Source organism: Cucurbita pepo, chromosome LG04 (assembly GCF_002806865.2).
Source record: "Cucurbita pepo subsp. pepo cultivar mu-cu-16 chromosome LG04, ASM280686v2, whole genome shotgun sequence".
NCBI classification, from domain to species: domain Eukaryota; kingdom Viridiplantae; phylum Streptophyta; class Magnoliopsida; order Cucurbitales; family Cucurbitaceae; genus Cucurbita; species Cucurbita pepo.
In genome coordinates, this window is record NC_036641.1 from 3,241,280 (window position 1) to 3,255,623 (window position 14,344).

At 34.7% G+C, this 14,344-nt stretch overlaps 2 protein-coding genes across 2 annotated transcripts; one reads left to right on the top strand and one right to left on the bottom strand.

Moving 5' to 3' along the window:
- Positions 1–240: 240 nt before the first annotated feature.
- LOC111792768 (lignin-forming anionic peroxidase-like) lies at positions 241–1,376 on the bottom strand. Its single transcript, XM_023674350.1, has 3 exons — positions 963–1,376; positions 713–878; positions 241–626 (listed from the first exon to the last, which is right to left on the bottom strand). The coding sequence occupies exons 1-3, from the start codon at positions 1,362–1,364 to the stop codon at positions 241–243; spliced, it is 954 nt and encodes a 317-aa protein (XP_023530118.1). The 5' UTR covers positions 1,365–1,376.
- A 9,322-nt stretch (positions 1,377–10,698) lies between these two features.
- Positions 10,699–14,250, top strand: LOC111792778. Its single transcript, XM_023674361.1, has 3 exons — positions 10,699–10,914; positions 12,313–12,732; positions 13,605–14,250. The coding sequence occupies exons 1-3, from the start codon at positions 10,849–10,851 to the stop codon at positions 13,827–13,829; spliced, it is 711 nt and encodes a 236-aa protein (XP_023530129.1). The 5' UTR covers positions 10,699–10,848; the 3' UTR covers positions 13,830–14,250.
- Positions 14,251–14,344: the final 94 nt, after the last annotated feature.

Below are 14,344 nucleotides of genomic sequence, written 5' to 3' on the forward strand. Positions count from 1 at the left end.
TTTTTTTTTTTTTATTTTTTTTTTTTTTGCAAATTATTCAAATCCACAGTGCTTATAAAATTTATTGCGAGAGACAAGAATATGTTTCTTACCATTAAAATCGTTATTAAGAACATTATTACACTTGGAAGAATGACCCGAGACCAAATAAAATATGAAATAGAATACAATGGAACACAATTATTAATTACATAACAAATGAATAAATTCTTTTTTCATATAGTATACCGAAGTTATTAATTAGTTGACTGCACCACAAATATTTCTTATTTGCCCTTCTAAACCAGTGAGAGGTTCAATGTCTCCCATTTTAATCATTGCAGTTGCAAAGTCAGATTTGAATGCCGTTGGATTCCTACTGTACTCTGTGACAATACTGTCAGTCGATCCTCCGTTAAAGAGTACTTGATCTGTTTCAAGCAGTCCCTTCCTTTGTATAAGATTCTTGAAGTAGTTATTGTCAAAAGAATTTGGTGTGACTAAATCAAGTGGTGCTAATTTTTCGTCCCCTCCAGATGTGGGGCAAGTTCTACGACGAGTGCTAGCAAATCCCGTGTCAATATTAGTTTGGTTATGGATCCTGTTGCGGAAAAGAAAGCATTGAGCTTGTCCTATGGTGTGAGAACCTGCAATAAAATTAAAATATATACGTTTAATAAATATAATATTTACTAACAAAAATTACAAATACAAATATACGAGATTTAGTTACCTGAAAGTGCTACCATATCTCTTGCACTAAGCCCTTTGTTTGAGAAAATTGAGATAAGTCTATCAAGGCTTTCTTGAAAGTGTGGAAGCTCGCTTTCGGCTAGAGTTTTGCTTGCAGTAGTAGAATCTCTTCTCCCAAGCTTTACCGTCCAAGATGGACCACCGACCTGCATTTTGATATAAATAGTATTAGAAAAATGTCACCATATATAGAATCAACTTGCATGGGTAATTAGAAAAAAAATACTTACAGAAAAAGAAGCATCTCTTGCGGCCACAGCAAGGATATCTGCACAAGATACAACACCAGGACATGACTTCTCAACTTCAGTCTTAGCTTTGTGTATCACTCCATATCCTCTTGCAGAGTTTCTATTAGGCGCTGCGTTTTGTTCGCCTATCATAGAGGGTGTATCATCGAGCAATATGGATGCATCACAACCTTGAACGAAGCAGTCATGAAAATGTAGGCGAATGAGAGAGGCGGCCATTCGACGCTCTTGAGAAACTGCTTGTCTAATAACCGTTCTAATAGTAGTGAGGGCAGTAGGACAAGTTTGATCGTAGAAAGTAGAGGAAAGTTGGGCGTCACAAGCTATCCCCAAAAGCAAGAGCAGCAACAACACGAAAGCAACTACTCGGGGCATCGCCATTTGTAATCGGGAGAGAAGAAAGAGTTTGAGTTTGAGATATTAAAAAGAAAAGGATGGAAGAAAGGTGATTTTGAGAGATGAAGATGGGAAGGGTGTTATTTATACAGTTGAGAAGAGAAAGGAATGAGTCGCCATAGCTAAGCATGCAAAGGTCAACTTTGGTGCTTTGGATAATAAGAAATTGTCAAACAAAAAAAGGCGGCGGTCAACTTTATTGCAATCTGTGAAGCTTCATGGAATGTTAGCCTAAGGGACATTTTCGTCATTTATGTTTTTTTTTTTTAAATTGGAAAACTGACTAGTGTATATTTTGTAACTTAAAAGAGAGAAAAAATAAAGAAGAAAAAATAAAAGAAAAGAGAGAAAATCTAAAAAAAACGTTCTTAATCTTCTGATTTAGCAAGTTCAAGACGTTGATGAGTCGAGCATTCTTGACAAAAATGACTCAAAACGTGATTTTTCATAAATCTTGACATTAGGATCATTGAAAATAGTTAAGAATCAAAGTAGAACTGAAGTACATTTTTTACTTTATTGTCACGATCATCGTTTTAAAACGAATTTTAATTTTTTTAAAAATTGTGATTAAATTGTAACAAAATTTTACTATCTCAATAAATTTAACTTTGGTTTGCATTTTCTTACCGGTTAAGTGTAACACCCGATTTATGTACAAAGGATGTCACGAATGAAAGAGGGTTAAAAGGTAAAATTTAAGATAAATCATTAATATGTATAAATTGAAAAAGTAACCCTAAAATGGTATTTTTGAAAAAATGACCCTAAAAAAGTAAATTGGAAATTTAAGTCACATGAAATTCAATTTGCAAAAAATACCCTTATAATAAACAAAATTGACAAAGATAACCTTAAAAAGTAGAAACTTGTAAAAATGACCCAAAAGTTGTAAATTTGGGAAAATGGCTCCATAGTTAACCAAATTGGAAATTAAGCCCACACAATACTTAAGAGTAATTTGGAAGCTAGCTCATAAGACGTAAACTGATATTTTGGGGTATAAAAATGATGGTTTTTGGAAATAATTACTAAGTCATTAATTAATAATTATAAGGGAATTTTTCGGGATTGATTTTGTTTAAAAGAACATAACCCCAACTACATCACTACTTTGACCGAATTTGACTAATCGAAGATTAGATTATGGATATGATTACTCCGTTATTCTTGAAATGCCTCTTCTATACACCACGTCAAAACTTGATTTTAGTCTCCTTAGGTTTAGAAGAAGAAGATCTACCGATCTGGTGAAGAAATAGATTTTTTAAACTACAAAAACTAATCCACGAAACTTGTTCTCCCTAAGTTGAATTATGATATGGGTCTTATGTCATTAGCCTCAAGAAAAGTTAATGAAAAAAGTTGTTGAAGAAGTCGGGAGGAGCTCCAAACGAAGAGCAACTTGGAGTTGGATTTTATAGGTGAACTAGTATCGAGCAAGCTACTCTGGCTCAACATCTTTTGGTGGTGTTTTAACAAAATTAGTTGAAAGTTGTCTCAAAAGATCCATGGTGCATAGGAGTAAAACATTTGTGAAGAAATCGAGTTGAAATAGACACTAGATTAATAGGAAAACGAAGATGACCTGACAACTTCAGAATTGGCCACGTCATCCCCTCTAGATTTTCTAGACTTTTGCTCACTGTTTAGACCGATTCACCTAGTTTTAGAGTGGTTCCCATAATAATTTTCTATATTCTAGAAAATATACTCAATTTGGGACATACCCAAGAATTTTGAGAAAAAGTTAGCTTTGAGAAGGTCGTAAAAAGTGATCCCGAATACAATCAATGAATTCAAAAAAGCGTAGATCTCACGCAATTTGGCAACGAAAGAACTACTTGAATAGGAGAAATCACAGGCAATTTGAGCATGTTGAGTATGTTATATGCATGTTCACATTTTATTAATGTATGATTTAGGGTATGGGAACTCGTTTCTACCCAGTATTACTATTGGATGATGTTGTATACTTTTGAATGCACATTATGGTAATGTTAGATCATGAATTGTTGTTCTACGTTATTATGGTCCTAGGACCTAGTTTTGGAGTCCAGAGACCATTGGGTTGATCTGGTATCTTGTCAGACAATTAGGGCACAATCTCTATTTGTGAACTAGCCTAGAGAGGTTAGGGCTACTTGATACACAGAGTTTAATTGTCATCAATTGCGAATCACATGAGTCATAGAGGGTATATTCTTGGGGTAACTTTGGTTATGCTTAGTGGGGAGCCGTGACCTTATATTGTTCTACCCAAGAAGGGGTGTGAGCAGGCAGTATACTATTTCCATCAGAAAAGGCGATGCAACAGGCAGTTTACTGTTCTCACCTAAGGAAAGCATTGAACAACCAGTTTACTATTTTCGCTTGAAAAACACGATGCAATAGGTAGTTTACTGATCTTAGGAATAGGTAATTGTTGCACGGTGTCACAATTGCTCTCTTATAGCAATGGGACAGTGATTGTGCGGCACTTGTTCTAACCCAGCAAACAAGGTAATTGTATGAAAATCGTGAGTTGTAGAAAATTTGAACGTATGATCAAGCCTCAGTCACATTTGAGAGAAAGTGTTTTTAAGAAAGTACTGTTATAGGTTAAAAGAAAATAAGCAACAACCACAACTTGATAGCATATAATTCGGGTATGAAAAATTGACGGCTACTCACATCCCCTTATATTACATTCTGAGACATTTCACCACGAGTGGGTGTAGACATAATTTTGGTGAATAATCATACCTTCTGTATTGACATGACATGAATAGTAAAGACCTATGTATACATGAAAGCAAGTAAAAAAGGGTTTGAAACGAGCATATTGTCTAGGACAACACGTTCTGGACAAACATAACTGGGACATCCGACACGCAGCCACAGACAACACGTCTTGAACAAGTACGACCATGACACCCCACACCTAAGTCACACACAAAACTGTTTTTAGCTAAGATAAGAGTTAGACTATTATAATATTTTTCATAAATTCATTCCTCCCAAAACAATTTAGTAGTCAATATGGGTCAACTTTGGCTACATGAAAATGGACCAATAAGAAAAAATGTTATTTTTTAAAATATAATATTGACAATTTTTTATTTTCTATAACATGCATCATTTATTTATTTATTGTTCCTATTAGTATTATTATTATTTTTTGTAACAACATTGTAGTTCAAAAAATTAAAAAAAAAAAACATTTATTCTCTCGGTTAATTTAACCTAATAGAATCGTGATACACATGTCAGTTTAATTCACACTATTCCGCGTCTTTTTTGAGATAAACCCATATCGACCTAAAGAAAAAGAATTGTGTTCCAAAACCCATGATTCTAATGTAAAATTAGAATTTGAGGAGAAGAATCTCGAGTAATATTAAGTTCATTAGATTAGACCTAACACAGTGTCTTTCTTAGTTAACTCTAGAAATATAGTAACTTGAGATGAGCTTCAGTTAAATCCGAATCATCCCAAAATCTAATTCGAAACGGTGGTTAGGCAAATCAAGAGAANAGGAAAAAAAAAAAAAAAAAAAAAAAACATATTATCCATTGGAGATCGTATGGGCAGGAGTTCATGTTACTCAATTATTGTCGGTCTCAAAGACGATAAACCCAACAAATTCCATCAAAATTACAATTGGAATTATTTTCCAAAAAAATAAATCAATACAAAAACTCCCTTTAATTTCTTAAAAAAATCCCCACATCGCCGCCGCCAGATGGTTTCAAGGGTAAAAACCGACGAACGGAATCGGAGTCCGAGAGGTCGTCGTCGTCGGCCGTTGCGGCGGCTGAGAAACCTGGTGGATTACCTCGCCGACGGATTCAGCAACGACGACGACGAAATTGATGGCCAATCTCAGCAGCTCCAAGTAGAGTTCGAATCTCTGAATCGCCATTTTGAAGCTTTTTTTTTTTTTTTTTTTTCTCTTTTTTTGTTTCCGTCAATTTTCCGCGTCGCTCTGTTCTCTAATTTCTTCTATGCCTCAACTCTTTTCTCTCTATATTTATAGTCGTGGAAAATGGAGGGTCCTCCTCTTAATATTATTATGTTTTTAAATATTTAATTATTCAAAAATAAATAAATGTATTTCATTTTTAAAATATATGTCTTAAAATCATGTGTTATTTTATGTAACACTTTATGGTTGTTTATTTAATTAACTAATAAATAAAATAAAATAAAATAAAATAAAAAAAGATTTATTTTTATTTATTTTTATTTTATTTTTGGGTTAAGACGAAGGGACAATTATTCACATGTTTGGAGGCTAATTTGGCTTTTGGAGCATTCCAAGAGACACCGCCCTTTCTCTCTCCTTATCCCAATCTCTCTCTCTCTCTCTCTCCATATCTCTCTCGAAATAAAATGGTTTTTAATAATAAATATTTCTGGTTTAGATTGAAAATGTATAAACATCCAAATTTTTCTTTCTTTTTTTAATAATAATTTTCATGCATTTTTTATTTTTTATAATACATTATTCTAACTAATATCTTTTTTTTTTTTTTTTTTTTTTTTTAACTTCAAAATTTGTTTTTATTATTTTTATTAAAATGAATGGATATTATTGAAATTTGAAAAGAGATAAAAAGTCAAATTTAATTTTAAAAATTATGGTTCATTTGATTTTTTCTTTATTATTTTAAAATATTAAGTCAATAATTACTATCCACACGTAGACTTCCTTTTTTTTTTTTTTTTTTTTTAATTGAAGACGAAAAAAATAGCATTTAATTCTTTTCAAAATTTAACTTAATTTTCTAAAAACTTCTTTAAATAGGTTGATTTTAAGGTCTTATTAGATATATAATTTAATTATTGCATCTATGATTTACTCGTATAAAATGATATTTAAAATTTAAAGTTTAGAGATTTATAAAATATTTATTTTTATTTTAAATTAATAAGAACGACAATTCTCTACACTAGTATGATATTTGTATCGTTCTCATGGATTTTTCTATTAACTTCATTCAAAATGTCTGATATCAATAAAGATATTGTCTCTTTTCAGTCAATATGAAATTTTATTTATATTCTTGATTACATTTTTACACGACTATGTTTAAACAAAGGAATTTTCCTTCAAACTACAGGAACGTGATGAATTAAAAAATCTTTGTTCTTATCCAAATGCAAAGGAATTTAATATATATTTTTTTTTAGAAAAAAAAAACAAGAAGTAGTAGGAGGCATGCTCCAATGCATGGGGTGAGAGAGCCTTGGTTTTCCTTTTTTTTTTTTTTTATAATAAAAATAAATAAATAAAAGCAAGAGTTGGCATTTTCAAGCTCAATTAATAAATAATGGAAGTCTTCTAATACCTAAACGATTTTTAAATTCAAGATTTAAATTTATTTTTAATAACATTTTTCAAATAGAATTTGAGAGAGGATGTAAATTAATATGTTTGACTTCTTTTTTCTTTTGGAGTTCTTTGTTCGATATTTGAGGATTTACCAATCTATTGGCACGATTAAGTTTAGGGAGACAAACCCGACTCTCCGTAATAGTATGATATTGTTCACTTTGAAGTCATCTCCCTAGACGGTGAAGGTGTGACCATAGTTTGATCCTTTTTTTGTTTCCCTCAAGTCCAAGGTTTACTGGTTTACCCTGACGGTTCCACGTTCTTGACTTTGTAAGTATACTTGTCCAATCGTAATGACAACTTAGAATGTGAGTGGTCACGTAATCCTAATAACCATGTACTATTACTGGGCTTAGACCTCTCCTTTAAAGTCTATATCAAATTGTCATCTCTTAGGTGATCACCATTACCTAAGTGAACTATACTTTCTAGCCTTAAATGGCATAACATGCCTTTCGCGCTCTTGTGGGATTTTTAATTTCTTTGGTGGTCGCCATTACCGAAGTGAACTATACTTTCTAGCCTACTACGTGATCTACATAGAGGCATGCTTGGCATCTAGGGTTATGGTCACAAGAGGCTAGGGCATAAGTACCTAATCTTATACAGGGCAGTACCTCGTGCCAAAATCCATAGGTTGGATATCTCGCACTCTGCAATGTCAGCTCTCTAACTTCCTAAGGTTAGTGTGCTATCTCATGACCCCTTTCAACTTTCTCACCGTCTCTAAACACTATAACTCAAAATCTAGTATCGTCTTATAGGGTTAATGTTTACTCTTTACCGCCCAAGGACGATACCATAACTAAAAATCTATATCACGTAACTCAAAACATACAACAAATGCATAAAAGTCTTACAACATATCATATACTATTAAGTAGGATTAGGTTGCATACCTAGTTGCAGCGAGACGTGTCGTCAAGTTGAGCACAGAGGTGTACGACTCTCTATCCTAAGAAAAGTTTACAAGACCTAAAATTCGACTGCTTTTGTCACGACTCGATTTTTTAGACTTCAAATCTCAAATCGTGACCTAAAAGACAAAGTTCAAAAAAATAAAATAAAAATAAAAATAAAAATCTGATAAAATTTAAATCGAAATAAAAACAAACAACAACACAATTAAACATAAAATGAATCAAATTACAAGACGATGTTGTTCAAATTTATTACAAATGGGAAAATAGGTTTGGGACTCAATTACAAATGTGGATTAATGCTCTGAAATGACCCCCTCTGACCACACGACTCTCGTTGCATCCTTAACCTAGTAGACATCTACCGGCTTTACTCCAGACTTTAGGAATTTTGAGCCAAGCCTCTACTACTATCTGAGCATCTGGGTACCTCGAAGTTTGGATAAGTACTTTAGCTGCTCATGAACCCACTTTGGGTACGGGGGAGGTGGTTCACCCATTTCTGGCGTCGCCGGTCTTTTGGGCAACAAATCTCATCTCTATCGCGAACTTATTTTCTATTCTTAGACTTAGGGTAGCTTGCTTTGCCTAAGCAATGTGTAACCGGTATCCTGGGTCGAGCCGCTACCTTGTAAAATTCTCTCTCTGATGGCAAAAAAAATGGTGTATGCTAGCCTTCATGTTATCCATGGGAGGTTAGTTGGCAAACCCTTCCTACATAATCATATGGTCAACCTTGCATATGGTCACCCAAGGTTGGGGGAGTGACTCCGTGTGCTTGCCAACTACTAAGATTACCTCTATAATCCTACATCCCCTCTCAGGATGGATTTGTTGTGCAGGATAATCCAATTGAACTGTCGATTAAGCAACCCTAACTGGCCTAGGCCTGGCTTGACGGTACTAGTACCAGAGTAGAAAGGAAAGTGAAGTTATGTTGACACTACCTATTACTATTAGTCTAGAGAACTACATTTGTCATTCTTGGATGTCATGAAGATTTACTACGTTCTTAGAGGTGTCTAGGCGATTTAAATCTCGTCTCTCGTTTCTAGGCTGTTTAGGGCTAACTCCTCAAATTAAACCATTCTTGGGTGTTCCTAGGTTTAAACCTCTGATCGTCGCTTAGAATCCTAGGGTGCATGGTATGCTGGAAACGTACTATCTTAGGTAAACTTGTATACCGCTCTAGCTATAGCACCCTAATCTTAACTTGGTTCACTCAACATGTGTGACTATTCTCATGCTTATCTGATCTCTCTAAGCTCTAATCATATTGAGTCTATTCTTCTAGAGTTGGTTTTACTAGCATGCATACATTTCCAAGTGATTCCTATAAGTATTACTTGCCTAGAATCAATATATCTACTTGGTTGTCATGTGTCTTCTTGAGTTCGCTTTTATGCTAGTAGAATGCTCCAAATTTCTCGAAAGCTCACTCATAGGCCTTAGATCAAGTAGAATTTAGGTAAGTATTGAAACCATAATGAGAAACAGCAAAACGAGTGAAAAGCGACCATGCGCCCTCACATGATGGGGGCAATCTCACGCACACGTCCACGCATGCATAATCACAGGCGAGCAGCGCACGAGTAGGCAGGTAACATGTGATCAGCGCTCGATTTCAAATCCCGATAAGTTAACCCAATACGAGTTCTTCCAATATGTTTTATCCTTACTCACATGCATTCCATAGGAGGTCACCCAACATAGAATTGCTCCAAGCAAGAAACGCTTAACCATGAAATTCATATGATTGAACCACGGAAAAGAAAGGTATATATTGTTGGTATAGGTAATAATTTTCATTTCCTTTAAACTTTTTGATAAGATAAGGAATCAACTACAAGGGGAATAAGATTCAGATTACCTTGTTGATCGAATATCTCAAGGCAAGAACATTTGATTGTGATTTGAATCACTCCAGAAGCAAGATCGATCATGTCTAGCTTCAATGATTCTTGTTGATCAAATATCTCAAACACTTGTTTGAGATTCGAATCACTTCACAAGCAAGATCGATCATGTCTAGCTTGAATGATTCTACATACAACCTAAACTACGTAGAATTGCAAAGAAACTTAGCCATTGGCTAAAGAAAAGTACAAATGCTTATTTTACTATATTTTCCAAGTCTGCCTACAAATACAACATACATGGCTTTATATAGCCTCAAAATGAAACTAAGGCATTCCAGAGTTGTAACATTCATACTTAATGACCATAATTAGCCATTATGTAATTGTAACCTAGAGTAAATAAAAACTCTTAAACTACATTAATGAAATATAATAACTCTAAATTGTAATCCACCCAAGATTTATCACATGAAACTTCATTCTTCTTCAATGTGGCATGAATTGAAATATCTTTTGATGATTTCAACAATATTTTCTTCACATCTTCATTGAAGCATATTGTATGATTGATGTCTCTTGGTTCATATCACTTTTGGATCGCTCTCGTTCGAATGTGATCTTGGTTCATTCATGTACCACTCCTTTACGCACGTGTCACAAAAGTTTTTGCGAGTTTTGCATCTTTTTACTCCATCTCCTCTACGATGTTGAATATTCTATTATTTTACAAATTCTCCAATCTATGACTCGAACATAAGGTCAAGACTTACAAGAACATCTTGAAAAAAAATCTTTTAAGTGAATAGAGATGGAGAAATCTAGTGAAAATTTTCATCGTAGAGAGAAAAAAAAGTGTGAAATATCACATTAACCACGTTGGATGATGAAAGTTCCACGTCGACTAATTTAGGGAATGATCATGAGTTTATAATTAAGGAATACTATCTCCATTGATGTGAGGCCTTCTGATAAGCCCAAATCAAATCCACCTAAGCTTGTGTTCAAAGTGGACAATATCATACCATTGTATAGAGTCGTGTAAATGGAGGGTGGCACTATAAAATAAATAGAATAATTGTAATATAAAGTTTGTAAGGGCTACACCACTGTTACCATGGGGAACCGGCAGCGGATTTCGGTCCCGCCATCTTAAACCCTTTTATCCGATTCAGGTTTTCGTTTCGCTTCGAGTTCGAGCTTGTTCCTCTCACAAATTTTCAGGTTTCTTTTGGGTTATGGTGTATCCGTGAACAAACCCTTCTTCCAAAACTGTGTTTCGTCCCTTAACAGCTTCAATTGACGCCCATCCATGGCGACCCACCTTCAAATTTCCGCTAAAATGGCCCTTCACGCCCCTGTTCTTCTAGCGCCCAGAGTAAGTTCGATCACCCTTTCTTCTATTTCTCTTTTTGAAGTATAAGGCTGAGTTAATGGGTGGGATTTTGGGCGCTCGGTTTCTAGCTTTTGAGAATGCATTTGTTTTGTTTCTCAATGTGGATGAAATTTGTTGGTAATTGGAAAATCATGTTGGTTAAATTGGTGGAACTACCATCCTGTGAATTTGTGGGTGATGTTGATTAATTGGAACATGCTATTTGATGGTAAATTCTGTTGCTGTGATGGCTGAATGCCTCTACATTAATGGGTATGGGTATAAACTTATCTGTTTTAGCCTCTCATAGCATTGAAAGAAGCGAGGAGCTATTTAAGAGGGAAGAGTATGCAAGACTGTAGTTATCTCGGGGTGTATATTGTTGTAACATAAGCGGAAACAAGATCAATTGCACTTTCACACACACGAACATAAATGAACAAAGAGACACAATGATTTACGTGGTTCGGAGAGAAGAAATTCTCCTACATCCACGGATGGTAGGCAATTACTATAATCAAAGTGTTTACAAATGTATCTTTCACACTCTCACACTACGAAGTCTCACTTACAAAGTTCTTCTTGATTGCCTCTAGGCAAATACAAAATGGCAATGACTCCACATCTCATAACAATGCTAGAAAAACCTTTATATACGCATAGCAATACTAATTCTCATGCATGAATCGAAGCAACACTAATGGTCATACATGAATCAAGATGATTCATGTACCAATATCGAAGATGAACCAAATGAATCCAATAGATTCATGAATAGAAGTGAGAAATGTACCAAAATTATTCATGAACCAAATCTTTATGACAATTCTCTACATATTCATGTTCAAATTTAGAAAATGATTAAATTTATGCCAGCTTGTTGGCTTAAAATTTTGGGTGTTTTATTGAATGTAATCATAAAGTAGGGCTATGAGTTCAAACTACTACCATGGTAGTTCCTCTTTATTCCATACTAATAGTCTATGCTGTTAATATATGTTCAATCAAAATGTCAGAGGTTTGAATCCTCTCACCCACGCATGATGAACTTTAAACAAAAAAAGGACTATGCATTGAACTTCATGACTTGAATAATATCCAAGTTGAGGCTTGAATGCGTGAGTTAGATGATTGAGAATATGTGTAATGATTAAATTTACTGTAGCTTTTCAACTAAGTTTTGTGGATGCGGCGGTGCTTTAGTCAATGAAGAATGGAAATGATATCCATCACATTTGTGTGATGGATTTTCATTTTTGTTTTAATGAATTTTCTATTCATTGTTGAACGAACTTGATGCCAATTGCTTACACTGTTTCCTTTTCTTTTTTATAATTCCTATTCTTTCGACTTAGTCGTTCTATCCAAATTTATAATGTACGATTTTTGTTCTTATTGTAGCTTCGATCACCGGAATGCAGCCACGTAGTGAGTTTAAAACCACATAAAAGAATTCAGAATGCTAGATCTATGGTCTCTTGTGCAATGAATATGAGTGCAGGACAATCAGATGATCCAGGGAGGGCGAGTTGGGATAGTTTGAAAGTCAGGGTAAAAAAACTTTGGGACAACTCACCAGAGCCAGTGAAGTGCTTCCCTTGGAATGAAGCATTGAATAACTTCATCCAGCTTATTGCTGATCTCATCTTGTCGGTTATCAAATACTTGAGCGTACCATTGCTTGTCGTCACATCTCTCAGCGAGATGTCCTACTGCGCCCATGAAAAGAAGCTTCTTATCGTCCCATTTCCATTAATAATTGGCTTCTCTGTTGCTGAGGTCATGAGACAGACAGCTTTGAGTCTATCTCCAATTCTTAAGGTAAGGTTTCAGCATCATCGTTCCATTACGTGTGAGACGTTAGTTGAATGAATCATAATGATAGTTTATTGACAAAGCATTGGTCTCATATCCTCCATTTTAGCTCTGCTTTTATATCGCCCTTGAAGTATGTTGCTTTAATCATGCTGTTGAATGTTAATCTTACGTTAGTTGAAAAAAACATCAATTGTCTGATTTAGCACTTTGTCGTTTCTTTTTACGTGTTCGCTTGTCACTTTTCTTATTGTTCTTTTAACACTCGTTTCAAACGATAATTTTTGAAATAATGTTAGCTGGGAATGTTTGAACACAGTTCAGTAGTCTTCCTGTTGCTCATTTTTATTTTGAAACACACTCCTGAGCTTATCCTTAAGTAGAAATACAATACAAAGAGCTGTTTAAAGAACTCCTTGATGTTCTTAGCTGTCTTTTAGAACTCCTTGATGTTCTTAGTTGTCTTTGTAGTATTCTTCATTTTGAACGATCATTTTCGAAATTCGGTTAGCTGGGAATGTTTGAACACAGATTAGTCGTCTTCCTGTTGCTCATTTTTATTTGAAACACACTCCTGAGCTTGTCCTAGAGTAGAAATACAATATAAAGAGCTGTTTAAAGAACTCGATGTTCTTAGTCGTATTTGTTGTATTCTTCATTTTGAACGATCATTTTCGAAATTCGGTTAGCTGGGAATGTTTGAACACAGTTTAGTAGTCTTCCTGTTGCTCATTTTTCATTTGAAACACACTCTAGATCTTGTTCTTCAGTAGAAATACAATATAAAGAGCTGTATAAAGATCTTGATTGAATTCTAGTTTCCTGTGAATTCTACTGAACATTTCTTGTGAATTTCCTTTTGCCTTTTTATGATTCAGGATCTTGAAGTACCATGGCATTTAATCACAATTGCTTTGTTCTTCACACTCATTAAACTGCCTGGCCCATACTACCCATATTGGGGACGCATATTCCTTCCCCATTTTGCAAATGGGGGTCTGTTGAGAACAGTATGGTCTATGTTTCTCTGGTTTAGAAGACCTCGAAAGACATCGATGTTGCTGAAGCAGAAAGAGAATCACCTAGATACACCGAAGAACTAATCGAGCAGTCTCCAAGAACATTGGAGTAGCAGCACAGAAAGTTTCAGATGAATTATCCATCCAGAACGAAGTGATTGAACGAGGCGAGGGAGCGAACTGATGAATAAATTGTTGTAGTACGAGACGGATTATGGTTGATTGAAGGATTGTTTTGGTGATGGGACATTGGAGATAAAGCCTTAAAATGAAAGGCTAAATGTGTTTTCATGTAGTAGCACAGAAAGTTTTGGAGGCTGTATTGGAGTAACTCAAATCCTAGAACATGAACATAGTACACAATGTTCTTCAAATTCCTTCCTAAATTTTAAGAAAATTTGTAAGATGGGGCTAAGCTATACTTATGTCTGTTCTAAGAATGTTGTCACAAATACGGCGGAAAATTTGCATGTGAATATCTTAATCACTAAACTACGTTCAACTCTAGTTTATATCAACAAAAGTTCTCGACTAAAATGTTGACTCATCTACATATTACTTACAAGGTTCAGTCCGAATCTTACTGAGGTCAAGGGTCG